General features: G+C 40.7%; 1 protein-coding gene across 1 annotated transcript; it reads left to right on the top strand.

Moving 5' to 3' along the window:
• The first annotated feature begins 7595 nt into the window (after positions 1–7595).
• On the top strand, positions 7596–26495 carry RPA2 (replication protein A2). Its single transcript, XM_060081465.1, has 9 exons — positions 7596–7870; positions 8100–8206; positions 12142–12243; positions 12922–13035; positions 18993–19067; positions 19577–19693; positions 24260–24367; positions 24538–24632; positions 25796–26495. Exons 1-9 carry the CDS (start codon positions 7861–7863, stop codon positions 25878–25880), a joined length of 813 nt encoding a protein of 270 aa, XP_059937448.1. The 5' UTR covers positions 7596–7860; the 3' UTR covers positions 25881–26495.
• Positions 26496–27929: the final 1434 nt, after the last annotated feature.

Genomic DNA, 27929 nt, shown 5'->3' with positions numbered 1-27929 from the left:
GCTGTGAAGATGAAGTGAATAAAGCAGGACATTAGATCCTGCCCTCCCAATCCAGAGACACACCCAGATCCTATGTCTTTGCCAATCTAATGCCCTTTCTTCCAAGGCATGAAAAGAACTATCCACAATTTATCTGTCAGCTTAACAAATGTAAGGTATAGAAACATGCTGTGTTAAATTGGAAAAATACATGTAAACTTCTAACCTTAAAAGATAAATGTTTCCCTTCCTGAGTGACTACTAAGAGGACTCTAACAGCAGCGGCCCCCTGTACTGTTCTCCATTCAAAGGAGGAGCACTGAGGCCATGTCTAGGGAAATAAAAAGTTTAGGCTGGATGGGGTGGGATGCGCTCCTGCTGCCAGAAAGCCAGAAGGCTTTAAGGAACATGAGGTTCCTTAGTGCTGATAGGTCCAAGGAACCAACCCATCACTGGCCAAGATGTGACAACTGCAGCATTAATAATAATATGATAACGATTTTCTTATTGTTACTGTCACAGTTTTTGGAAGAATTTGCATCTGTGAAAGCCTGTGAGTTCAGGATAACAGTCCACATAGAAAAAAGAACATGAAAAGGTAGTTGAAACACTCAAGACTGTGACTAGTACAGGATATGTTTAACTTGTTTATTTTCATAAGTAAACACACATGGACACTTTGCTTCTTTTATTAATTAGATGCCTATTTATAAAGTATATAACAAAATAGTATATCAATAAGAATACATGAATTTTCAAACTTGCAAAAGTCCCCATCAATGTATTAAACAGGACATCAGGGGACTTCCCTGGTGGTGCAGTGGTTAAGAATCCGCCTGCCAGTGCAGGGGACACGGGTTCAAGCCCTGGTCCGGGAATGATCCCACATGCCACAGAGCAAATAAACCCACGAGCCACAACTACTGAGCCCGCATGCCACAGCTACTGAAGCCTGAGCGCCTAGAGCCTGTGCTCCGCAACTAGAGAAGCCACCGCAATGAGAAGCCCACACACCACAACGAAGAGTAGCCACTGCTTTCCACAACTAGAGAAAGCCTGCGCCCAGCAACGAAGACCCAATGCAGTCAAAAATAAATAAATAAATAAATTAGCTAATTAAAAGAAAAAAACAGGACAGCAGTTTATATAATGCTGCCCAAGTGAGACTGAAAGCCCATGATTTTGAGAAAAGACATTAGGTTGCAAACAATGAAAACCTAGAAGAAAGGTATGACTTTAAAAGTCTAACAGAGGGCCTCCCTGGTGGCGCAAGTGGTTGAGAGTCCGCCTGCCGATGCAGGGGATACGGGTTCGTGCCCCGGTCTGGGAGGATCCCATATGCCACGGAGCGGCTGGGCCCGTGAGCCATGGCCGCTGAGCCTGCGCGTCCGGAGCCTGTGCTCCGCAGCGGGGAAGGCCACAACAGTGAGAGGCCCGCATACCGCAAAAAAGAAGGAAAAAAAAAAAAAAAAAAAAAAAGTCTAACAGATATTACAAAAAGGAAGCTCAGCCTAGTCATCTGTGGCCTGGTGACAGTCCCCTTGGACCACACAAGCAAGTCATGAGACCTGACTAAGAATAAATTGATTGAAGACCCAGATCCAATAACCTCAACTGGATTAAGATGACATTTCTTTTTCTTTTCAGTCTGACTGAATGTTTGAAAGCCAAGAATAATACTACAGAAACCATAGGATGATAAAATAAATAAAGCAATGATCCAAGGAAGCAGGAGACAGGAGGCACCAGATTTTGTTGGGCCTGAGGCTAAAACAATTTGTGTAGCCCTATTTAAGAAAAAGAATGCAAAGTAAGATATTAAAGAAGTATCTAAACAAAAGAAGGGCTTTGGAAGAGGCTGTACAAGGAAAGAGCCCTGAAACTTCAACTTCATTAACTTCACAATTATCATTTTTGTATTTTGTCTGCTCTTTAAGATATTTGAAGTATTCATAAGAATCAGCCAGCCATACTAGCACTTTAATTGCAGTTTAAAAATTTAAGGATATTTAAATTTGTAAACAATGTTTAAATACCCAAAAGATTGATTTCAAGGATTATTACCTATAAGAGTTAAAAAATTGAGCATTAAACAAATAGTGTTCTGTAACACTTATAAAAGCCTCTTTGATATTAAAAGAATTCTATCAGTATTATCCAATTCATAATGATTATTACTGGTGAAAATAATCAGTACAATATAAAACTGAAAATAGCTACTCCATCCAGTAAAATTGTCTTAGGAAAAAAAAAAAGGAGAATCACATCCTGTGAACATTGAAAACTACCAGAATTCCCCTGAATCAAACTGTACTTGATAGAAATGGGCACCCATGAAACTATAGTGGCAGATGTGAAAAACCAGTAAAATTTGGTATGGATCAAATTTGAATGATGAATTTAACCCTCATTGTAAAGTTTGCCCAGGAAAGAATTGATTCACAATGATTTCTGCAAAATTGAAAATGGAAAAATTAGAAATGGCTAAATCTCACCATACAAAAAATTGAACAGGAAATTAAGTCTAAATGAAAATTCATCAATGTTGAGAACATTCTGATTAAAATATGTGTATTTATAATGTGGAGGCAAAATGAACTTGGAGGTTTAAATGGCAGGTCAAAAACTTTGGGAGATAATGCATATGAAGAATTTAGCAGAGATAATGCGCATTTCTGGCCTGTGGCATATACTCAATAAACACCAGGGTGGATTAAAAAATTTTTTTAATTGTGTTAAAATACAAACAACATAAAATTTACCTTTTTACCATTTTCAAGTACAGTTCTGTGGCATTAGCTACATTCCTGTTGTGCAACCATCACCACTATCTATCGCCCGAACTTTTTTTAAAAATCAATTTATTTATTTATTTATTTATTTATTTATTTTTGGCTGCGTTGGGTCTTCGTTGCTGCGTGTGGGATTCTGGCGAGCGGGGGCTACTCTTCCTTGTGGTGCGCGTGCTTTTCATTGCAGTGGCTTCTTCTGTTGCGGAGCACGGGCTCTAGGTGCACGGGCTTCAGTAGTTGTGGCTCACAGGCTCTAGAGCACAGGTTCAGTAGTTGTGGTGCACAGACTTAGTTGCTCTGCAGCAGGTGGGATCTTCCCAGACCAGGGCTTGAACCCGTGTTCCCTGCGTTGGCAGGCAGATTCTTAACCAATCTGCTACCAGGGAAGCAGGGAAACTTTTAATCTTCTCGAGTGGAAACATACCCATTAAATGATAACTCCCCATTCTTCCTTTTCTCCAGCCCCTGGTAACCACTATTCTACTTCCTGTCCCTATGAATTTGACTATTCTATGTACCTCATATAAGTGGAATCATACAATATTTGTCCTTTGTGACTGGCTTATTTCACTTAGTATAATGTTTTCAAGGTTCATCCATATTTTAGCATGTATCAGAATTTTTTTCCTTTTCTAAAAGCTGAATAATATTCCATTGTATGTCACATACGTTTTGCTTATTGATTCATCTGTCAATAGATATTTGATTTGCTTCCACCTTTTGGCTTTTGTGAATAACGCTGCTATGAACATGGGTGTCCAAGTAACTGAGTCCCTGCTTTCAGTTCTTTGGGGTATATACCCAGAAATGGCACTTCTGGATCATATGATGATTCTGTTTTCAATTTTTTGAGGAACTGCCATACCATATTTCATAGTGGCTGCACTATTTTGCATTCCCACTAACAGTCCACAAAGTTTCCAATTTCTCTATGTCCTCACCAACATTTGTTTTCTATTTTTAAAATAGTAGCCATCCTAATGGATGTGTCACCAGATTGCTTTTAAAGGGTGATTTCTCCTTTTCTCAGTCTTGCTGTGGCTTTCCCTGATAGCAGTCTACCAGGAGAGGGAAACGGAAGACTTCTCAGAAATCCCTTCTATGTGACAGGAAGACTTCAACTTGATTAAACCTTGAGAGACCAATTCACTGCCCCTCCCCAAACAAAAGGTAAATACTAATCATTTTAGCGCTAATTGAAAACTGAGCCCTCTGCTCAATGTATCAGATCATCAAGTTCTTGAAAAGATTTGCAAAAACCTTAGTTTTGCATTGTTATATTTTAAGATATTCATATTTCATTTTATTTATTTTTAAAAGTATGATCCTCTCAGCTGAATTTATAACTAGTTGAACCGCAAATGAGGCTGACTACTCCAAGTGAACCCACATCTTAAATTTCCCAAATACTTTTAATTGCTAACATTTTATCCTACATATCATAAATATGCTCTTACTTGTCAGACTCTGAAAGTTTCAATCACCTTAGGCTTAATATAATAATGTTATCTTGATATGACTTTTCTTCTTGGCTGTATCTTATTTCTCAGCAATGATTTGGACGCTAACAGAATTTACGTAGGAAAGAAAGGGCACACAATCAACATCTGGCCCACAGATACCTTTTCTTTGGCCTATATAGCATTTTAAATTTTTTGTTTGTTTGTTTGTTTTGGCTGCTTTGTTTCTTTTTTGCTGCACACGGGCTTCCTCTAGTTGCAGCAAGCGGGGCTACTCTTCATTGTGGTGCTCGGGCTTCTCATTGCAGTGGCTTCTCTTGTTGTGGAGCATGGGCTCTAGGTGCACGGGCTTCAGTAGCTGTGGCACATGGCCTCAGTAGTTGTGGCGCACGGGCTTAGTTGCTCCGCAGCATGTGGGATTCTTCCTGGACCAGGGCTCGAACCCATGTCCCCTGTATTGGCAGGCGGATTCTTAACCACTGCGCCACCAGGGAAGTCCCTTTTAATTTTTAAATTTACTTATAAACAAAACTGAAATTTTTACATAAAAATGAAGGCTTCTGGTACCTGCTAAAAAAACTTAAGATGCCCTGGCAACACTGACCCCATATTCTTTTTTTTTTTTTTTTTTTTTTTGCGGTACGCGGGTCTCTCACTGCTGTGGCCTCTCCCGTTGCGGAGCACAGGCTCCGGACACGCAGGCTCAGCGGCCATGGCTCACGGGCCCAGCCGCTCCGTGGCATATGGGATCCTCCCGGACCGGGGCAAGAACCCGTATCCCCTGCATCGGCAGGCGGACTCTCAACCACTGCGCCACCAGGGAGGCCCGACCCCATATTCTTTATGTCAGTTGCTATTTACTATTATGCTTGTGTGGTTGCTTTTCTTACTGTGGAGAAAAAAGTTTTAAAAATTCCCCTCCATTATCCAATCCACTATATTTACAGTTTTCCTGACTGACCCCAGTCAAAAATAAACAAATGGGACCTAATGAAACTTAAAAGCTTTTGCACAGCAAAGGAAACAACAAACAAGACGAAAAGACAACCCTCAGAATGGGAGAAAATATTTGCAAACGAAAGATTAATCTCCAAAATATATAAACAGCTCATGCAGCTCAATATTAAAAAAACAAACAACCCAATCCAAAAATGGGCAGAAGACCTAAACAGACATTTCTCCAAAGAAGACATACAGATGGCCAAGAAGCACATGAAAAGCTGCTCAACATCACTAATTATTAGAGAAATGCAAATCAAAACTACAATGAGGTATCACCTCACACCAGTTAGAATGGGCATCATCAGAAAATCTACAAATGACAAATGCTGGAGAGGGTGTGGAGAAAAGGGAACCCTCTTGTACTGTTGGTGGGAATGTAAATTGATACAGCCACTATGGAGAACAGTATGGAGGTTCCTTCAAAAACTGAAAATAGAATTACCATATGATCCAGCAATCCCACTACTGGGCATATACCCAGAGAAAACCATAATTCAAAAAGACACATGCACCCCAGTGTTCATTGCAGCACTATTTACAATAGCCAGGTCTTGGAAGCAACCTAAATGCCCATAGATAGACGAATGGATAAAGAAGATGTGGTACATATATATGATGGAATATTACTCAGCCATGTGTAGAGATGTGGATGGATCTAGAGACTGTTATACAGAGTGAAGTAAGTCAGAAAAAGAAAAACAAATGTCGTATATTAACGCGTAAACGTGGAACCTAGGAAAATGGTACAGATGAACCGGTTTGCAGGGCAGAAATTGAGACACAGATGTAGAGAACAAATGTATGGACACCGAGCGGGGAAAGCGGTGAGGGGGGTGGGGGTGGGGGTGGGATGAATTGGGCGATTGGGATTGACATGTATACACTAATATGTATAAAATGGATAACTAACAAGAACCTGCTGTATAAAAAATTAAATTAAATTAAATTAAAAAACAACTTATAAGGAAAAGAACATATATATATATATATATATATATGTATATAAATAAATCACTTGGCTGTACACTGGAAACTAACACAATTGTAAATCAACTATACTTCAATTAAAAAAAAATTCCCCTCTATTATCCAATCCACTATATTTACAGTTTTCCTGCCTGAGCCCAGTTGTCATGTGAGTTTGTGCCCCAGGTCTAGAATGTTCAAGAAGGTATACTAACTACACTGGTTGATAGAATCAGACTTCCTGGGCTTCAATATAGACTCCCACAACTCAGCTTCAGTTTTCTCATCTGTAAAGTGGGGACAACAGCAGTATTTACCTACCTCACAGAACTGAGTTAATTAATGTAAAATATTTAAGACAGTGCCTGCGGGACTGCCCTGGTGGCGCAGTGGTTAAGAATCTGCCTACCAATTCAGGGAACACGGGTTCGATCCCTGGTCCAGGAAGGTCCCACATGTCGTGGAGCTACTGAGCCTGTGTGCCTAGAGCCCGTGCTCTGCAGCAAGAGAAGTCACCGCGGCAAGAAGCCCGAGCACCACAACGAAGAGTAGCCCCTGCTTGCCGCAACTAGAGAAAGCCCGTGCAGCAGCCACAAAGCCCCAACGTAGCCAAAAAACAAACAAACAAACAAAAAACAGTGCCTGCAGTTTTAGCAAAGGAAATACAGTGGCCCAAAAGCCCAGGACCATGTCTATCTTATTTACCATTGAATCCTAATGGCCAGTACTGAGCTGGGAACAAAAGAGACATCAATAAATATTTTTTAATAAATTAATTGGGGGAGGGAGGAAGAGTCCTAACAAGATAGTAGTATTTAGAGCAAAGAACTGACAGACGTGTTCCACTCTCTATAGTAGGGACACAACTGTGTTATATGAGGAATACTTGAGGCAATCGAGGATGCGAAGCTGGATTAGAGCAGGGTGAGGAACAGGTTGGGGGGATGTCATTCTCAGATCTTCTGCCATTCTGGGAAAGACAGTGTAGGTTTCTCATAGCCTCACTGGGGAAAATCAGGACGAGGAGGTGGCAATAAAAGAACTGAACTTGGCTTTTTAACGAAAAGAACATGCAACTCCACGAGGTGCCGTGGAGCCAGTACTGTGACTTCCCCGGGCGCGCAAATGCTACGTGATCGCCAGGCCCAGATGCGGAAGCAGGAATTCTACAACCCTTTAGATTAAGGCGTCGCTTGGGAAGAGTTTGGCGGGAACAAGAGGAGGCCGTACAAAGGAAGTGATGTAAGGAGTCACGGGGGGTGGGATTACACGGCCAGAGGTGCGGAAAAATCATCTTGATTGGTTATTTTTTTGAGACACCGTCCTATCACAACGTCCCTCAGACTTACTTCCGCTTGCGCAGTCTATTTTGCCCTTAATAACGATGGCCTCAGAGGCTTCCGACCTTCCCGGGAGCAGAGTGCGCGTTTTCAGGAGCGCAGCTGGAGAAGACGGGAAAAGGCGTAAGATTCGTGAGCACTGATTGGCTGAAGCGAGAAGAGTTCTGGCTGCTGACTGGCTCCGTCTTTCGCGGGAAGGAGTTTGTGGCTCCTGCGAAAAGTAGATATAGCGGAGCGGCCGCCGCAGGGTCCAGAGGCGGTTACGGGAACCCACCAGGCCGGAATCTTCTGGAACTCTTTCCTGAGGGAATCGTGACGAAGATGTGGACCAGTAATGATGAGTGGGGCGGATTATGAGACTCGCAGGAAGGATTTAGCAAGGGGCTGGGTGGGAGAGGCCTGTGGCGGCGCGGGTGGGGGAGGGGCGGGGGACGGCCGCGGGGGCGTGCGGGGTCAGGGGAAGGTTAAGGAGACGCTGGAAGTGGCTAGGGTGAAGTCTGGGATTTTTCAGAGGCTTGGAGGGCGGAACAGGTATTAATACCGTTGTTGTTTAAAACCAGGTGGATTTGAAAGCTATAGCAGTTCCTCTTTTGGGGGAGCCGGAGGCTACACACAGTCCCCTGGGGGCTTTGGATCACCGACACCTTCCCAGGCCGAAAAGAAATCTGTAGGTTGAAAGCGTACTTCGTTTTATTTTATACTGTCCGGAAGCTACTGACTCATCTGTGAGAGAAAATTTATGCGATGAAGGAAGGGTGTTAAACTTGAGCTGATACGATAATTGTCAATTATTATCTTATCGAATCTTATAATTGAGTGCTGTGATTTTGAAAAATGAAATTCCCCTAATTTTGCATCCATTGTTTCCTGGCTTTATTTTGAAATTTACCAATAGAACTAATGAATCAACTTTGTGGGAGAAGGGAACTTGTTTGTATAGCCTAGTTTACATTCTTCATGTATTGGAAGTCGTTTTTAAATGAAATGTAATGAGGTGCTCTAATGCGGTGGAAAGAACATGGTCTTTGAAGTCTAGTGGATCTATGATCCACCATTGCTCTGACACTCCTTGCAGGGTATCATTGGACAAATGATACCTTCTTGGAAATCTGTTTGGCACCTACTAAATGGGATTAATAATAGATACCTTACAAGGTTGTATGAGACTTAATATTATGATATATATAATTACACCTGCCCCAGAGTTGCTTTCAGTAAATGGTCCCAGAGAGTATTATTAAAAAGAACCTGAGCATTGGAGCCAGAATACATGGTGTCTAGAATCAACTCTGCCTTTTAACTGGTGGTGTGAGTTTAGCGAAGCAGCTTGCACTGCTGGTTTTGGTGGCCCTTGATTTTTCTCATCTGATAATAGTACTAGTACTACTCATGTCCCAGGGTGATTCTGAGAATTGATAAATAAGGTAATGTATAGGAAAGTGATCAGTAAAAAGCTGTCCAAATGCTTGTTATTCGCTCTTTCAGAAATGAGTTTCAATTTAATAGCTGCTGTTGATTTCATCCTTTAAAAAATACAGGATTTGGTGTTAAGATTCAGTATTAGTAGCTTCTGTGTTTTATGTCCAGGTTGATAAGCTTTTACCTAAACTGTTAATTCACCAGGGTGTGTCAGTGAGAAAAAAATCCATTGATAATTCCCATACATTTGGGCATTGCTTTATATTTTTCATATGATTATTTTATATGATCCTGTGAGTTATTATTTACTGCATTGCACAACAGAGGCTCAGGGAGATTAAGGGACACCTGAGCTTGCATAGCTAGTTAGACAGTTCACACATGATGCTGCACAAATTCAAAATCTGATGAGCAACTTCTGTCTATTGTAATTTTCTTTTTCCTAGGAAGACCAGAGGGGACTCCAAGTCCTCTAACTTTGTCTTCCTTGAGGCTGTAAAGGAAAAAACAAAAGATCATTGGTTCTCATCTTTTCTCCTTTATCTTAACTATTTTTCTTCATTCTGGTTGTTAGAATTCTTAATCTCAGTATCCCTACCTGGGGCTGTGTATTAAGACTGCTTTTTGGAGAACAATGATGGTTATAAACTGGAGTTTCAAACCCAGGTCTTTTTATGTTTAAATCTAGTGCCTTTTCCACAGTAAATTAGATAAACACTCCATCAAAAATGTTTCCTGTCGACTATGAACCTGTTATATTTGATTGAATCGTGAAATTTCTAATACTGACCATGTTTTGCCTTTAAAAATGGTGGGTTTTTTATAGTACTGTCAGAGTAGCCAGTGGTTCATAGTCAGTTAGAAAAGAATTTTTTTCAGAATTAAACATATCAGTACTCGTGCTGACACCCTCTCTGTGAATCTCTTTGGAGCAAACTGGAAACTCTTTGTGATCAGTTCCTGGCACATAATAGGTGCTCATTAAAAAACAAGAACTCGCTGTGATTTGAGATGAATTTGAAGGTATTTACTAACACCTCAATAATTACCCATCTGTAACTTTTTTCCCTGAGGAGTAATAATATTTATTGAATACCTACTACATGTGGAGCTTGGGATTAGCATTTTCATATACATTATATATTTCACTTACAACTCAAAAGGTAGATATCCTCATTTTATAGAATAGGTGGTGGTGTGTCCAGGTCTGTGGAGCTGGAATTTGAACACAGGTCTGTAGGACTTTCTGGCTCCAAAGCCCATATTCTTGCTGCTGTTACCACAGTGGCTCTTAGTTTTCTTATGCTGAAGATACAATGAAAATCTCAGGTGTGATAGGTGAAAAATGCATAGCAGATTATGAGAGCTAAATCCTGGGACCTCAGCAAATTTTAAATATATAAATACTAATATAGCATATAACTTCACTTATAAAGTACTATAAAGTTAAATTGAAAAACACAGTTGATTCCTTTACATCCTTGTTAAAAGCTATTGCAGATATAAAGAGTGAGGAACAATAGCTGACCTAATAATTCCTAATGTTTATTTATTTATTTTTTATTTATTTTTTATTTTTTTTCTTTTTGCGGTATGTGGGCCTCTCACTGTTGTGGCCTCTCCCGTTGCGGAGCACAGGCTCCGGATGCGCAGGCCCAGCGGCCATGGCTCACGGGCCCAGCCGCTCCGCGGCATATGGGATCCTCCCAGACCGGGGCACGAACCCGTATCCCCTGCATCGGCAGGCGGACTCTTAACCACTTGCGCCACCAGGGAGGCCCTCCTAATGTTTATTGAGTGCTTACAGTATGCCAGTTATTCTAGGTACTTCACCATATATTTAATTTTCATAATGATTTTTAATGATTTTATTATTCCTAGTTTTATAGATGAGGAAACTGAGGTACAGATGAATAGAGAAATGTGACCAAGAGCACACTGCTCCTGAGTGGTTGAGCCATAATCTTTACCCTCAAGCTTGGCTGCTGCCTGTTGTGACATGTATGCTGGTAGTTGGCTAGGCTTACTTTCTACCATCCTGGCAATATTCACCATTCAGAATTATGCTTCAGCAAAGTGAAATGTTGCTAGTATCATGGGCCTTCAGGAATAAGCTTCAACTGCTAAATCCATGAAGACCAAGAGTCTGCTATGTTCAGTCTTACACGTGGAACAGTTACTGGGTTACATCCTGTTGATCTCCAACAGGAAGAACCGTAATCTTTAACCCACCATGCTTTTTCCATCTTGTACATGCTTCCTCTAAGAGTCTATGAGAGTGCATGTTTGCCCTCAGCCTATAATGCATATTCCTTACCCACTATTTTTTCACTGTCGAAATTCTTGTGCTTCAAGGACCAGCCTAAATGCTCCCTCTTCTTGAAATTGCCAAAAATATTTCCGAGATCCTACATAGAGCATCTTGTTCTATAGTGTATCAAGATCAGGCTCGTTATTTACATTTTTACCTCCCCTAAGTTAGGAGTATGTTGAAGGCAAATCCTATTCGATTTTACTCACCTTTTTGTCCCCCAAACAACCTCTGCCCAGTGGTACGCAAAAATAAGAATTTATGCTGGTGTTAGGCTGCTTCTGGATGTGATTTGGGTGTCCTCTTCTGCCCATCACCTCCTGTCCCTTTCCTTTAAGATGTCCGGTGTGGCCAAGCCCTTATCCCATTTTCCCCATGCTCACATTTGATTGTCAGAACATCTATCCTAAAGCTGTACCTCTAACTTTCTGTTACATTTTATCATGAGAGTTAGAACAACTTTAGTGTTCTGTCTCTGCTGGCCATCTCTCAAACCCCTTTGAGTACCATCTCATCTGTGATAAAAAGCCAGCTCCTAAAGGTGGGGTTTCCTTTTAAAAGTCTGTTTCAGAAGCAGGTCATCTTCCTTATGCTCTTTGCACTCTGGCCTACTCATTTTGGTGATCTCTAGTACCGCACAAACTTATCCATTCATCAGGAGCTTTGGAGTCAGACAAGCCTGGGTTTGAAATCTGAAGTGTGGCATTTGTTAGCTATATAACCCTGGTTTTCATCTCTGTGAAGCAGGGATAATGAGGTGCATTTTGAAGATTCAATGTTATAATATATGTAAAGTGCTTGGCACATAGCAGGTGCTAAATGAACAGTAGTTATTATTTTCTTAATTGAATATATGCATACTTTTTTTTCAGAGAGCCCGAGCTCAGCATATTGTACCCTGTACCATATCTCAGCTGCTTTCTGCTACTCTGGTTGATGAAGTGTTCAAAATTGGAAATGTTGAGATTTCACAGGTAAGTAAAAATAATTTGTGGAAGAGTCACTTAATCGTAGGAATGAAGAATGAGATCAAACTAACATCATTTAAAAATACATAGGGGACTTCCCTGGTAGTGCAGTGGTTAAGAATCCGCCTCAATGCAGGGGACACGGGTTCGAGCCCTGGTCTGAGAAGATCCCACATGCTGTGGAGCAGCTAAGCCTGTGCGCCACAACTACTGAGCCTGCACCCCAGAGCCCGCGAGCCACAACTACTGAAGCCCGTGCGCCTAGAGCCCATGCTCAGCAACAAGAGAAGCCCGCGCGCTGCAACAAAGAGTAGCCCCCGCTCACTGCAACTAGAGAAAGCCTGTGCGCAGCAACGAAGACCCAATGCAGCCTAAAATAAATAAATAAATAAATTTATGGAAAAAAATACATAGGGACTTCCGTGGTGGTCCAGTGGTTAAGATTCCACGCTCCCAATGCAGGGGGCCCAAGTTCAATCCCTGGTCAGGGAACTAGATTCTGCATGCTGTAACTAAGAGCCTACATGCCACGACTAAAGATCCCGCATGCTGCAGTGAAGATCCCACATGCCACAGCTAAGACCCAGTGCAGCCAAATAAATAAATAAATAAATGTTTTTAAGAAAATACATAAGTGTTGCTTTGGTTTCCAAGAAAACCAAATTTTTTTTTCTTCTGGTCTAGGTCACTATTGTGGGGATAATCAGAAATGCAGAGAAGGCTGCAACCAATATTGTTTACAAAATAGATGACATGACGGCTGCACCCATGGATGTTCGCCAGTGGGTTGACACAGATGTAAGTAGTTGTTTTTGAATCAGGGTGGGGTTACTTTGGGACTTTGGAGACGTTGAACTTTTTTAGTCTTACTTTTTAAAGGCGGATCTTATTATAAAAATAAAACATAAGCGGGCTTCCCTGGTGGCGCAGTGGTTAAGAATCTGCCTGTCAACACAGGGGACATGGGTCCGAGCCCTGGTCTGGGAAGATCCCACATGCCGCAGAGCAACTAAGCCCGTGTGCCACAACTACAGAGCCTGTGCTCTAGAGCCTGCGAGCCACAACTACTGAAGCCCACGTGGCTACAGCCCATGTTCCGCAACATGGGAAGCCACTGCAATGAGAAGTCTGTGCACCACAACGAAGAGTAGCCTCCGCTCACTGCAACTAGAGAAAAGCCCATGCGCAGCAACGGACACCCAACGCAGCCAAAAATAAATAAATAAATTAAATAAATTAAAAAAATAAAAAATAAAAAATAAATAAAATAAAATAAAACATAAGCAAGACATCAAAGGCAGAAACCTAACATGAAAGACCAATACATTTGATGTCATAAAAAATTTTAAATCTTTTAAACTTCCCAAAATACTATAAACAAAGTTAAAGGGCAAGTGACAGGACACACTAGAATGTAAACTCTGTGAGAACAAGGATTTTTATGTTGGCACTGTATCCCTAGCACCTAGAACACTGCCAGTTACATAGTGGGCCCTGAGTAAATATTATTTAAATTAGTGGGAAAATGTTTTGCAAAATATTACAAACATTTTAAATTTTCAATTATTGAAAGTTCTTACAAAGGAAAAAGCAACCACACCTTAGGAAAATGGGCAAAGAAATGCACAAGTAATTCATACTAGATGAAATACAAATTGCAACAACAATAAGAAAAGCAAGTTTGCTTAACATTAAGATACCATTTTTAACTTATTAAATTGGCAAAGGGGAAAAGAGAATGGCAATGTCCACTTCTATTGAGAGCAGTAGGCGCTTAATTTATGGAGTGATTTGTCACTGTTTGGGGAAGTGGATACCATCCTACCTTGATGTTATGAGCATCACCTTTCTCAAAAATCAGCCGATGATCAAAATCATCTCAGAAATGTTGACCTAGCACTCCACTGCCAGAAATGTACAATTAAGGAATAATTAAAGATACACGCAAAGATTCAGTTGTAAGATTGTTGATCATCACATTATTTATAATAATGGAAAACTAAAAGGAATCTCAATGTTAGCAATAGGATATTATTAATTAAATCATGGTATATTTTTTTAAATGCTGCAAATGATGTAGAAATGTATGTATTGTCACAAAGAAGTGTTTACCATAAATTGTTGAGAGGAAGAGAGCATGTTAAAGGTAGTATGCATGGTGTGGCCCCATTTTTGCAAAGCAACATGTATATGAGTGTATGTATAAACATGGAGAAAATAGACTTAAAGAAAATATATTCTTTTTACCCTTTTTATTTTTTTTAATTATTTTATTTATTTTTAAAAATTTATTTATTTAGCTGTGTTGGGCCTTTGTTGCTGTGCGTGGGCTTTCTCTAGTTGCGGTGAGCGGGGGCTACTCTTGTGATGTGCGGGTTTCTCATGTCGTGGCTTCTCTTGTTGCTGAGCACGGGCTCTAGGCACACAGGATTCAGTAGCTGTGGCATGTGGGCTCAGTAGTTGTGGCTCACAGGCTCTAGAGCATAGGTTTAGTAGTTGTGGTGCGTGGGCTTAGTTGCTCCACAGCATGTGGGATCTTCCTGGGCCAGGGATCGAACCTGTGTCCCCTGCATTGGCAGGCAGATTCTTAACCACTGTGCCACCAGGGAAGCCCCCTTTTTATTTTTCAATTGGCAGAAGGCCTCTTGGTTTTTTATGCTGTTTTTAAAATACATTCATTATTGAACATTTGGATAATGCGTACTTTATATGCTATTTTCACTTCAAAAACCACAAGTCGTCTGTGAAGAATTAACTTGATAGTTATGCATTCTTTATTTTTTGCACCTCAGAAAAATAAAGGAGAATTCATTCAACAGTTATTATTGGAGTACTGATTCTGAACCAGACTGCTTGGTTCCAGGTAGACAAAGAATGCAAAAGACACAGTCCCTGCCATCAAGGGGGAAGGTAGTTACTAGAGATGCCTAATACTGCATGCTCATACAAAACGTATGATGCTCACTTATAAATATTTAAAGATACCCTGAAATCCCACATCCCAAAGATGACTACTGTTACAACACATTTTGGGAAATACCCTTTCAGACATTTCTCTCTGCATATCTGTACATTCATGAGATGTATGCTTACAGTTTTACATAAAGGATAATATGATATACAACTGCTCTGTAATCTGCTCTTTTTGCTCAAAACTATGTAGTGGAACTGATTTCTTAATGTCAATAAATACAGATTTACATCATCAACTTTGGTGACTGCCTGTTCCATCATAAGGATATATCATCCCTTACTTATAGACCCAGTCAGGAAACATTTAGCTTATTTCCATCATTTGTTATTATAGACAATACAGCGGTGAATATCTTTGTGTACATCTCTTCATGATTGAGATGATCTCCTTAAGATCAATTTAAACTAGGTTTTCTGCAGGAAATACACATTTTACATGTTTCTACTTTCTTTTTTGGTTAATCTTACATTTACATTTTTACATCTTTTATTGCCTTCCATAAAGGTACCAATTTACTTAGTGCATGAGAGTTCCCCGTTAGTTCTCCACACCCTAACAGTAGGTTTTATGAGTCTTAAATTTTTGTATCATAGTTTAAAAATACAGTCTTGTCATTGAGAGTTTTCTCATTTTTTATGTGTAATTCTTTGGTTTTAGTAAGATTGGATTTTTTTTTTAACTTTATTCAGTGTTAATTTGTGGGGGGATTTTTAGTTGTCTAAGTCCTTTGATTCCCCAGGAGTGTTTGGTTATTTATTTTTGTTTTCAGGAGCCTGAAAAATAGTAACCTCTTATCATAATTATATGATTTCTCTAGTTTGTCTTTTGACTTTGAAAAGCTTTTCCTCGTTTCAGATTATTTTTCAATTCATTTTTCCTTCTATTATTTCTGTGGTTTCTTTTTATATCTCTATATATGATTAAGTCTTTTTATAATTAAATGATGTACTTTGGTAAAAGGAGAGAAGTATAGATCCAGCTTTACTTTTTGCAAGTGTTTGTTTGTTTTTAATTTTTATTGCAGTATAGTTGATTTATAATGTTGTGTTAGTTCCAAGTTGTTTTAAAATGTTCTTTGAGAGAATACAAAGTTTTATCTGTGGTACAGATACAGCTATGTAAAATAATAGGTAGAGTGAAATGCAAATAGTTGATAATCTCCAGGTAATGAGAATTGGGGTGTTTTTTATTTTTAAACACATAGATTCTATATTCTAGTTTTTTTATAGTCATGTATTTTATAATCAAAAAGAGCTTTGAGTCAGCTTATGTATTTTTCTTATAAATAATAGGTACATAGTCTAGAAAACCCAAAAAGAAATATTAAAATCATTTATAATTATCCAAGTTAACTTTTGTTAACGTTTTGATGTATATGTTTCCCCTTGTGGGAAATAAGCTTTTTTCCATGAGTCACAGCAGGTCTTCGCAGACAATGAATAGAATTCTGCATTATCATTTGGAACAGTATAAACTAACCCATTATATGAATGTGCACCTTTTGTTGGATATGTAGGTTGTTTTAAATGTTTTAGTATTCAAAACTATGCTGTGATGAATACTCTTAAAGCTAAATCTTTTTTTTTAATTTTTAAATTTTATTTTATTTATACAGCAGGTTCTTATTAGTGATCCATTTAATACACATTTGTGTATACATGTCAATCCCAGTCACCCAATTCATCACACCACCACCCCCACCACCCCGCCACTTTCCCCCCTTGGTGTCCATACGTTTGCTCTCTAAATCTGTGTCTCAATTTCTGCCCTGCAAACCGGTTTATCTGTACCATTTTTCTAGGTTCCACATATATGCGTTAATATACGATATTTGTTTTTCTCTTTCTGACTTACTTCACTCTGTATGACAGTCTCTAGATCCATCCACATCTCTACACATGACCCAATTTCGTTCCTTTTTATGGCTGAGTAATATTCCATTGTATATATGTACCACATCTTCTTTATCCATTCATCTGTCTATGGGCATTTAGGTTGCTTCCATGACCTGGCTATTGTAAATAGTGCTGCAGTGAACACTGGGGTGCATGTGTCTTTTTGAATTATGGTTTTCTCTGGGTATATGCCCAGTACTGGGATTGCTGGGTCATATGGTAACCCTATTTTTAATTTTTTAAGAAACCTCCATACTGTTCTCCATAATGGCTGTATCAATTTACATTCCCACCAACAGTGCAAGAGGGTTCCCTTTTCTCCACACCCTCTCCAGCATTTATTGTTTGTAGATTTTTTGATGATGGCCATTCTGACCGGTGTGAGGTGATATACCTCACTGTAGTTTTGATTTGTGTTTCTCTAATAATTAGTGATGTTGAGCAGCTTTTCATGTGCCTCTTGGCCATTTGTATGTCTTCTTTGGAGAAATGTCTATTTAGGTCTTCTGCCCATTTTTGGATTGGGTTGTTTTTTTTTGTTTGTTTGTTTTTTTGTTTTGTTTTGTTTTGTTTTTTTTGCGGTATGCGGGCCTCTCACTGCTGCGGCCTCCCCCGTTGTGGAGCACAGGCTCCGGACGCGCAGGCTCAGCGGCCATGGCTCACGGGCCCAGCCGCTCCGCGGCATATGGGATCCTCCCAGACCGGGGCACGAACCCGCATCCCCCGCATCGGCAGGCGGACTCTCAACCACTTGCGCCACCAGGGAGGCCCTGGTTGTTTTTTTTTTTTTTTTTTTTTTTTTTGCGGTATGCGGGCCTCTCACTGTTGTGGCCTCCCCCGTCGCGGAGCACAGGCTCCGGACGCGCAGGCTCCGGACGCGCAGGCTCAGCGGCCATGGCTCACGGGCCCAGCCGCTCCGCGGCATATGGGATACTCCCAGACCGGGGCACGAACCCGCATCCCCCGCATCGGCAGGCGGACTCTCAACCACTTGCGCCACCAGGGAGGCCCTGGTTGTTTGTTTTTTTTTTTTTTTTGCGGTATGCGGGCCTCTCACTGTTGTGTTTTTTTAATATTGAGCTGCAGGAGCTGTTTATATATTTTGGAGATTAATCTTTTGCCCATTGATTCATTTGCAAATATTTTCTCCCATTCTGAGGGTTGTCTTTTCGTCTTGTTTGTAGTTTCCTTTGCTTTGCAAAAGCTTTTAAGTTTCATTAGGTCCCATTTGTTTATTTTTGTTTTTATTTCCATTACTCTTTAAGAGGTCGATCAAAAAAGATCTTGCTGTGATTTATGTCAAAGAGTGTTCTTCCTATGTTTTCCTCTAAGAGTTTTATAGTGTCTGGCCTTACATTGAGGTCTTTAATCCATTTTGAGTTTATTTTTGTGTATGGTGTTAGGGAGTGTTCTAATTTCATTCTTTAACATGTAGCTGTCCAGTTTTCCCAGCACCACTTATTGAAGCAGCTGTCTTTCCTCCGTTGCATATCCTTGTCTCCTTTGTCATAGATTAGTTGACCGTATTAAAGCTGAATCTTAATACATGTTCTTTATTTTCTTAAATTTCTAAAAGCAAAGTTGCTATGCCAATAAGTATGTCCACCAGAAAGTTGTGTGCCTAAGAGCACTGAATGAGAGTGCCATAATTGTTTGCTTGTTTTTTGATGTGCGTAACATAGAACTTGGATATTTTTATTCTAATTCCTGGTTTTATTTTTTAAAAATTAAATTCTAAAAGGCAGGACAAACTAGGTAGTGCTACATTAGGATCCTTTAGCTCTTACTTTGTAACTTTCTCTTTCTGTACATAATTTAGAAATTTTGAAGAGGCTTTCACCAGCATCACTAAAACCTAAGTGGTGTGTTTGTATTTTTTCTGCTAGGATGCCAGCAGTGAAAACACTGTGGTTCCTCCAGAAACATACGTGAAAGTGGCTGGTCATCTGAGATCTTTTCAGGTAAATTCAGAAAAAAAACAACAGTTAAAATGTATCTGCATGAAGCAGTCTCTGGGGTCATGCCTAAGTTTAGGATACTTAAGACTTAGTAAGTCTCTATGTTTAATGGGAGTTATATTGAAGTTATTTCATTATTTTTTTCTTCAAAAGGAAATAATGGGTTTCCTCAATATAAAACAAACAGAAAGGTAGAGAAAGAACAAGATCTCAGCCTACAGTTGCCATCTATGGCATTCATTAGGTGTAGAAGGCGGACATTGGATTTGGAGAATAGACTCTGGTTGTATAACCTTGGGAAAGTCATTGAACATCTCTATGCTAGTTTTGTTCTTTTGACTATATTTCATTGACTGTATTTGGATTAACTCTGAGTTAAAAATTTTCAGTATATAACACATTTTCCTCATTTAGTAAAATACTATAACCAAGAAAAGAGCCGCAATGTTTTGACCTGAAATTGACTTGAATGTGCTCATTCTTTGTTCACATTTCTCTCTTTATTTTAATAGAACAAGAAAAGCCTGGTAGCCTTTAAGATCATGCCCCTGGAAGATATGAATGAGTTCACCACACATATTCTGGAAGTAGTCAATGCACACATGATGCTGAGCAAGTCTAACAGCCAGGTGAGCAGCTTCATTCTCGTCGTTTTTTCTCTTCCCTGAAAAAACATAAACCACTTCTGTGCTCTGGCTTTGATTTCCTTGACATTTTGAAGATTGAGCCACAAGAAAGGCATCATTCAGTCCTCAAAAAAAATTTTCTCCATGAGCTTTGCTGTGTTATTTTATTCCTGATGGAACACTTTCCTCTCAAAATTACAAGTTCCCCTAACCCCGGTGGCTTGGATGACTGAGGCCAAGACAGGCTTCAAGTGTAGACACGTAATTATCAGCTGAGCTCTTAGCTTCAGGATTTTCAGTGCATATTCAGAGAAAAACCCCAACTAAGATAGCATTTTGCTGCTTTCCTTCCAACCTATTGGCTAAACAGGATAATTTATGCACCATTATTTTGTCCCTGCAATTATATTTCTTGCTTCATATCGAAATTTCTCAACATTTTCTGTGATACAAATTCAGTTTGGTGAGTCCATCTAGGACCACATAATGGGTTTGCTGATCTGAGTATTAGAGTGCCCTTAGATGATTCTGGTGGCAAGGTGGAGGACTGGTTACAGTAGGAGGGACTGGAGCTGTTGCATCTTGTTTTGTGCCAAGCACTTTGCTAAGCCTTGGGGATACAAAGATAAATTCATTCAATTTATTGAGCCTAGTATATGCCAATCATTATTCTAGGCCCTGGGAATATAGCAGTGAACAAGATGGGTAAAGTGTCTGCCCTCAAATTTATATTCTTGAGAGAAATGGACCATCAACAAGAAAACAAATATATAATTTTAGGTAGTTATAGGTACTCTGAAATTAAGCAGAGTAGGATAAGACAGTGATAGAGGAAATAAGAATGGTATAATTTTAAATGAGAGAAGAACATTCCAAGCAGCAGTAATAAAAAGTCAGAAGCCATGAGACTGGAACAACCTTGGCATACTTGAGACCAGCAAGAAGGCCAGACTGTCTGGAGTGAAGCAAATGACAGGGGAGGTGGGACAGGGATGTAGGCAAGGGAGCGAGACCCCGATCATGTAGGGCTTTGTAGGCCATAGTAAGGATTACTTTTTTCTAATTGACACTAAACCTTTAGAAGGTTTTGACTAGGGAAGTGATGTGGTCTGATTTACCTTTTTTAAAAGCTCACTTGAGCTACTGTGTGGAGAGTAGACTATGAGACACCAACAATAGCAACAGAAGTAATCCTGGGGAATGGTAGCAGCAGCTGGGTAAGAAGTGGTTGGATTCTAATACATTTTGAAGGTAGAGCTGACAGGACTTATTGGTTTAGATACAGGATATAAAGAAAAGAGAGAGGGGCTTCCCTGGTGGCGCAGTGGTTGAGAGTCCGCCTGCCGATGCAGGGGACGCGAGTTCGTGCCCCAGTCCGGGAAGATCCCACGTGCCTCGGAGCGGCTGGGCCCGTGAGCCATGGCCGCTGAGCCTGTGCGTCCGGAGCCTGTGCTCCACAGCGGCAGGGGCCACAGTGGTGAGAGGCCCGCCTACCGCAAAAAAAAAAAAAAAAAACTCCTAGGTTTGGGGCTTGAGTAACTAGATGAAGCTAGCAGGTTTGAAGGGTAAAATCCAGAGTTCTGTTCTGGACTTAGCAAATGCGACGTGTCAGACACCAAAATGGAGACCAGAATGGACGGTTGACTGTATAAGGCTGGGACTCAAAGGAGAGGTCAGGGAAGGAGAGATCAGGGGTAGAGAGAGAGAGCGTTGGGAGTCATCGTGTGGATGGTATTTAAAGCCTCGGATGAAACGAGATAACTAGTGAGTTAAGAGGTAAGAGACCTAAGCTCTGAGACACTAGCCTTTAGGAGTCTGGAGACACAGCAGAAGCCAGAGAAAGTCAAAGAAGTTGCCAGTTGGGCAGGAGGAAAATCAGGAAATGCGATTCTGTAGAATATTCTGAAAAGAGTACTTTAAGGAGGGAGTGGAGTTCAACTGCCTAGAAGTCAAGTAAGGTGATGAGAGAGGTCTGTCGGATTTGGAAACGTGGATCTTCAGAAGAGAGGCTTCAGCACCTGTTAGGGGAAATGTGGGTTAAAAAGAATGAGAATGGGTAGAAAGTTTATGGTGTTTATTTTATGACTATACTTGATAACCTATACATATGTATCAAATGTTCTATGATAAAAATGGTTTTAAAGTGAGGATGGGTGGAAGCTGTGAGTATAGACAGTTATATTGAGGAGTAAGTAAAATAATCCTTTCCCTCAAAGAGTTTACCTTAAGCATTGAGGGTTCAGATCACTTAAGCAGTGAAAGCAGTGAGGGGTTGCAAGTTCAGGGTGCTGTCAAACCACAGAGAAGAGTTTCCTGTCCTGACCTGGACATCAAGAAGGGCCTCCTGGAGGAGGTGATGCCTAAACCAAGTCTTAAAATACACATATGGGAGCAGGGGCGCACCTGAAGCAGAACATGAGGTCATTTCAGCAGAGGTATCCAGGGAAGAAATAGTGTTCAGTTCAGTATTACTGGATCATAAAATAGGACTTCTGTTTCACCAGCAAGCAATGGGAAGGCATCTAGCTTGAAAACAAGAGACCATGACTGAATTTTGGTTTTTTTATTTAATGACCTCGAAGCATTGGCATTTAATGAACTTTTTTTTTTTTTTTTTTTGGTCTGCGTTGGGTCTTCCTTGCTGTGCATGGGCTTTCTCTAGTTGCGGTGAGCGGGGGCTACTCTTCGTTGCGGTGCACGGGCTTCTCATTGCGGTGGCTTCTCTTGTTGCAGAGCACAGGCTCTAGGCGCGTGGGCTTCAGTAGTTGTGACATGTGGGCTCAGTAGTTGTGGCACAGGGGGACTAGAGCGCAGGCTCAGTAGCTGTGGCGCGTGGGCTTAGTTGCTCCACAGCATGTGGGATCTTCCCGGACCAGGGCTCGAACCCGTGTCCCCTGCTGCCCACCAGGCACTGTGCAAAGCTGAAGGGGCTTATGGGGGAAAGTGACAGGCAAACAGTGTGATGGCTACTATGAGAGGGAATGGGCCAAATGCTGTGAGAGCCAGGAAGGAAGAACACAACTAACTTTGGCCTGGGGGCATGTCAGGGAAGTCTTCACAAAGGCAGTGACAATTAAGTTGGGCTTTGAAGGATGAGAAGAGTGTTTCCCAGGCAGATGAGGGGAGGAGCATTCCAGACATGGAATAACGTGTCAGAGGCATGTGTATGACTGGCAGGAATTCCCTGTGTTGAAAGGGGGTGGTCAAGAATAAAATACAGACTTTGATGTCTAGTTGTGGTAGGTCTTGAATGTCCAGGAGTTTTATATTATTTTCACAGGCAGGGGGAGACAGCTGAAAGCTTTTAGGTGGAGGAGAGACATGATCAGAAGTTATTACTTGGAGCAGTGAGGAGGGTTGATTGGAGTAGGAGAGACTTGCAGCTGAGACACCAGTTAGGAGACCAGGGGTGATGAGGATCAATTCGAGCTGCGACACGTTGTATTAATGGGCTGTGGTGACAGACTGTCGGAGGTGAGCGAGTGGAGACTCACAGATGGCCTTGGTCTATAGGACTGGGCTTGGACTTACTAATAAAAACGGAATATACCAGGGCAAGTAGGTTTGGGGAGGAAAGTAGTGAACTTTATTTTGAAGTGCGTGAGATAGCTAAGTGGAGGTCTTCAGTAGATGGTTGGGAACAAGGATTTGTGGCCTTGGAGGAGGTCTGGGATGAAATCCTGGGGGGACTATCAGCTTTTTGGAAGACAGGTAGACAAAGAGGCTGAGAAGGGATACTGAGAAGGTATAGTTTGAAAATTAAGTGGAGAACCAGAAGAATGTGGTGTCAGGAAGCCTAAGGAGGGGTACATTTCAAGAGGGGTGTGGTCAGCAGTGTCTGCTTCTGAGAGGTCAAGTGTTATGAGGACTGAAAGGGATTACTGGCTGTGTTGGTTGATAAGCATTGGTAAGTTTGGTGAGAACAGTTTCAGAGGTATATTTGGAGAGAATCCAAATAGTGCTGGGAAATGTAAACAGTGACTATAATCTATTATTTTTTAAAAGTTTGGTGGTATAAAAGAAGAAAAGAGGGTGATGAGAACTATGTCTCCTTTTCTCTCCTTGCAATGCTTCATGCCTAGTTGACACTCAGTAAATGCTTGCAGGATTGAAGCACCAGAGATAGATACCACTATAGCAGATCTCAGTAATTTTCTTCTCAGTGCTATTTTTCCTCTGGTTCCTGTCACATCACAAAAGAAAAGGAGGATCCAGGAAGTACCTTTCTCTGTTTGATATGATATGCTTCAGAGAATGACTTTATCTTCCTATGAAATACTCATTAGATAATAGCTGTCCTTTCCAAGGGAAGCAATTGTTATTGGGAAAACTCTGCTTAGGGAATTCCCTGGCAGTCCAGTGGTTAGGACTCTAACCACGCTTTCACATGGCCTGGGTTCAATCTCCGGTCAGGGAACTAAGATCCCATGAGCCGTGTGGCGCAGCCAAAAAAAAAAAAAACTGCCTAAATTGTTTTTTTGTAAACTACTTATTAAGCTGTTTAAAAGAGCAAGGACTGTGTTTAAATTGGTGAATTTACTAATGTTGTAAACTTATTTCTTAATTCAGCCCTCTGCAGGGAGAGCACCTATCAGCAATCCAGGAATGGGTGAAGCTGGGAACTTCGGTGGGAATAGCTTCATGCCAGCAAATGGCCTCACTGTGGTCCAGAACCAGGTAAACGGCTGAGTGGCTCCAGACATGCAAGACACAGACAGTTGCAAATTATGTTACTTCCTTAATGGTGCTAAGTACCTGACTCATTTCTTTCCTATAAAGGGATTCTGGCTTACATAGGGGAACTGATTCAGAGTAGTTGCTAAAATCTTTCTGATTTGAATCTTCAGGTACTGAATTTGATTAAGGCTTGCCCAAGGCCTGAAGGATTGAACTTTCAGGATCTCAAGAATCAGCTCCAACACATGAGTGTAGCCTCAATCAAGTGAGTATTTGGTTTCTGTGAACTAGGGCTCCAGAATTGTACCCGTTTCCCCTCACCAGGATTTCCTGGTAATGAGAAGTAAGTTTAAAAAATAAAAAATTAAAAAAACCGTTGACTAACGAAAGCGAAGCTGTTCAGTCATGGAAAAATAGAAAAAGGACTCACAAAGATGGTGCTGCCTGTCACTTCACTCATTCATTTTTCATTCAGCAAATACTAAGTCCCATTATGTGCAAGGGGTGTAATTTTGAGCAAAAATTGACCAGATACCTCTTGTGGATATTAGTCTGGAGGAATGAGATCGTAAGCTCCTAGTCCTCAGGTGTACATTTGCGTTGGCGTTGCTGTCCCCACTGTGCAGTGTTCCTCAGGCTATCTGGACCTGAAGCCATTAGACAGTCCTTCCAACATCCTTGTTCTGATAACCTGTTAGACAAGCAGCTTCCTGATTCTAATGAACTAATCAAACAAACTGAGTATTATGGTGTTTGTGATAGTTGTTACTATAAATCAGTTGATATTCTAGGTCTTGATAGAAAAGAATACTGAGGTCTCATTCCATTTCCTGTCCTATAAGATGAGGATAATAATTCCTATCTTAGAGTTACTGTGATGATGAGGTGCAGAATGTCTGTCACAATAGTAGGTGCTCTATAAATTGTTACTCTTATTAAATATGTTACTGACACTGACCCTGAGGGCCTTTAAGGATTTGAAGGTGTCATACCATTTCTAGAAAGACCTTTCCTTTCCTTCTTGCAACTTGATTTCCCAGAGGGGAATGAGAGGGTCGGTGGATGAGTGAGGACTTATTTTTTTTATATAGCTGTTTATACTGGGAGACATTATATGCAACCGGAACTATAGCTTTAGATCCTGCTTTCAGTTTGCTTAGACTGGTATTTAAGTGAGGTCCTATTTTCTTTGCTTTACACAACTTGGGAGAGGCATCCAAGGCAGCCCTAAAGCCTTTGTCTCCATGGATTACCTCAGTTTTGTAATTTTACTGGTGTTTCTCCCTGCAAGAGCCTTCCATGAGCAAAATGGCCATGAATTCTTCTCAGCTAAGATAGGAAGTAGGGAAATGAGTGAAGTTTACAGGTTCAGCCATATCCAAAAGGCAGTTTCCTTTCTTCTGCATTTGGTTTTTTCTTTCTTTCTAGGCAAGCTGTGGATTTTCTAAGCAACGAGGGACACATCTATTCCACTGTGGATGATGATCATTTTAAATCCACAGACGCAGAATAACAGGATCTAATTGGGTACCCGAGATATTTTCCAGCCGGACTTTTTACGCAATCTCTCGTCTCCAGCTGTGCATATATTTGGCAGGTTGACTTCTAGGAAGTAGGTTTCATCTATAAAAGGTTTCAATTGACATCCTTTTGAAACTTACTACTCTTCTGTGTTTCTGAAGCTCAGAGGGATATGGGCAACTGACAGGGATGTAAACCAGGGCAGAATTTCTTAAAGAAGTTACAAATTAATTAGTTACAATATCAGGATAAATGGAATTGGAAGAGGGATGCTACCAAGAGGGTTGGGTGGTATTACTTAAATAATACTCAGGAGTTTTTATTCCTAAATTGTTGCCTGTTAAGAGCAGGACTAGGGCCTGTCAGCAGAGAGCTAGCCATGAAGCCCACTAACCTCTGCCTGCTTCTGTTCCCCACTGTGGTTATGTGGTTATGTGTTGTTACTTTCAGAATTGCGCTTTCTTTCACCTTGTCATAATTGCCGCCAAAAGTGTGTTTTTATAAGCATGGGGTTCTAGAATGGTGGCTTCATGGGGCAGAGAAAGATGTGTGTTTTGTACAAAATAAGTACATTCATAAGTTTAATAAAATAGTTCTATTGCAGTAACTTGTAAAAATGTTCTTTTTTTTACACTGTGATAATTAATACTTTATCATCTCAGCTAACTCAGAGATAAGTTAATGAGGTGTAACATGCAAATAAAAGTTCTATAAGTGCTTTAACTGTGTTTCTAAATGAGATCTACCAGCAGCTGTGTGGAGAAGGCGCCACTCCCTTGGTTTCTGACAGTGAACAACAATGTGGTTGTTATTTTCTGTACGTGCAGGATAGTTCCCATCTGGGGAGCTGTGCAGATGCTTAAAGGTCAGTCAACCAGTATGTTCATTTGCAAGTATGTCCATTCTTGATTGTTTCCTAAAAGAAAGAACAATGGCTAAAAACAGGTTTTAAAAAGCGTATCCATTTGAATGTGGAATGCATGATAGGATACTTCTATGGGTGGTGGACTTCTCTTTCTAGTTACCATGCAATGGGCAAGGGGGCAATAGCAGTGGTTCTGGGTAGAAGTCACTTTTTCTTTTGAGTTTGAATCCTGTGATTTAGCAATCAAAAACTACTTACTCATTAATTCAGTGAGTGTTTATTGAATACCTACTGTGTCAACCCATTGGTCAGCTACTAGGAATATAAAGCAAAATAAGAGATTGATGTCCCAGGACTTGCTGATTCAGCATTCCCAATAACACAGAGTAGCTACTCAGGGATACTGAATTCCCTTCCATCTTGGCACTGACACGGTCTCACAGGAGCTTTGTGGATTCTGAGCACTGTGGGGACCCGTGGGGCTGAGCAGAGGTAGGCCACTCCTCAGCAGAGTGAAACGCCAGCCTCTGTAGAGCTTCTACCTGCTCAAGCCAGGGGAACTTGCATTTTGGGTATTTGTGGTCACCTGGGATGTCAGGTATACAGCGTTCTCTTGGTACATTGTTGAGACAGCAGGAACAGCACTATGACCCAAGCTACCAGAAATCCCCAGTGTCACAGCCAAGCCGTGCGTCCAGCCTAGTCTCAGGAAGAGCTCTTTAGGTGTACAGGTGGGAGATGAGGCTCCTTGGGAAATAGTGGTACTTTATTGGATTTAACTAGAGAAAAGCCAGTAAGAATTAGTGTCCTATGTGAATTAATAGATTTGTTTTTTTAAATGCTGTTGAGGGAAATTGAAAACTCTTGATAAATTTTTGAGCATGCACCCCCAGGTTATAGTCATTTATTTAGCGGTTATTTACATCAGTTACTATATTAGTTTGTTATATATATTACAAAACACTCAAAATTAGAAATGAAAAAAGATATTAAAAATAAACATGAAAGGATGTACCAACACAGTTGACCCTTGAACATCACGGTTTGAGCTGTGCAGCTCCGCTTATACGCAGATTTTTTCCAATAAACACATACTACACGATCTGCAGTTGGTTCAATCTGCAGGTGCGGAGGGCCACCTGTAAAGCTGTGTGTGGATTTTTTGACTGTGTGTGG

This window comes from Mesoplodon densirostris, chromosome 2, assembly GCF_025265405.1.
Source record: "Mesoplodon densirostris isolate mMesDen1 chromosome 2, mMesDen1 primary haplotype, whole genome shotgun sequence".
NCBI lineage: Eukaryota > Metazoa > Chordata > Mammalia > Artiodactyla > Ziphiidae > Mesoplodon > Mesoplodon densirostris.
Note: the sequence above shows the minus strand (reverse complement) of the source record. Positions and strands in the feature narration are given on the sequence as shown.

Excerpts from the sequence above, each read along its gene's own strand:
- RPA2 (XM_060081465.1), top strand. Across the intron at positions 12,244-12,921 it reads GAAATGTTGAGATTTCACAG|GTCACTATTGTGGGGATAAT; the intron begins GTAAGTAAAAAT and ends CTTCTGGTCTAG. Across the intron at positions 24,368-24,537 it reads TCACTGTGGTCCAGAACCAG|GTACTGAATTTGATTAAGGC; the intron begins GTAAACGGCTGA and ends TTGAATCTTCAG.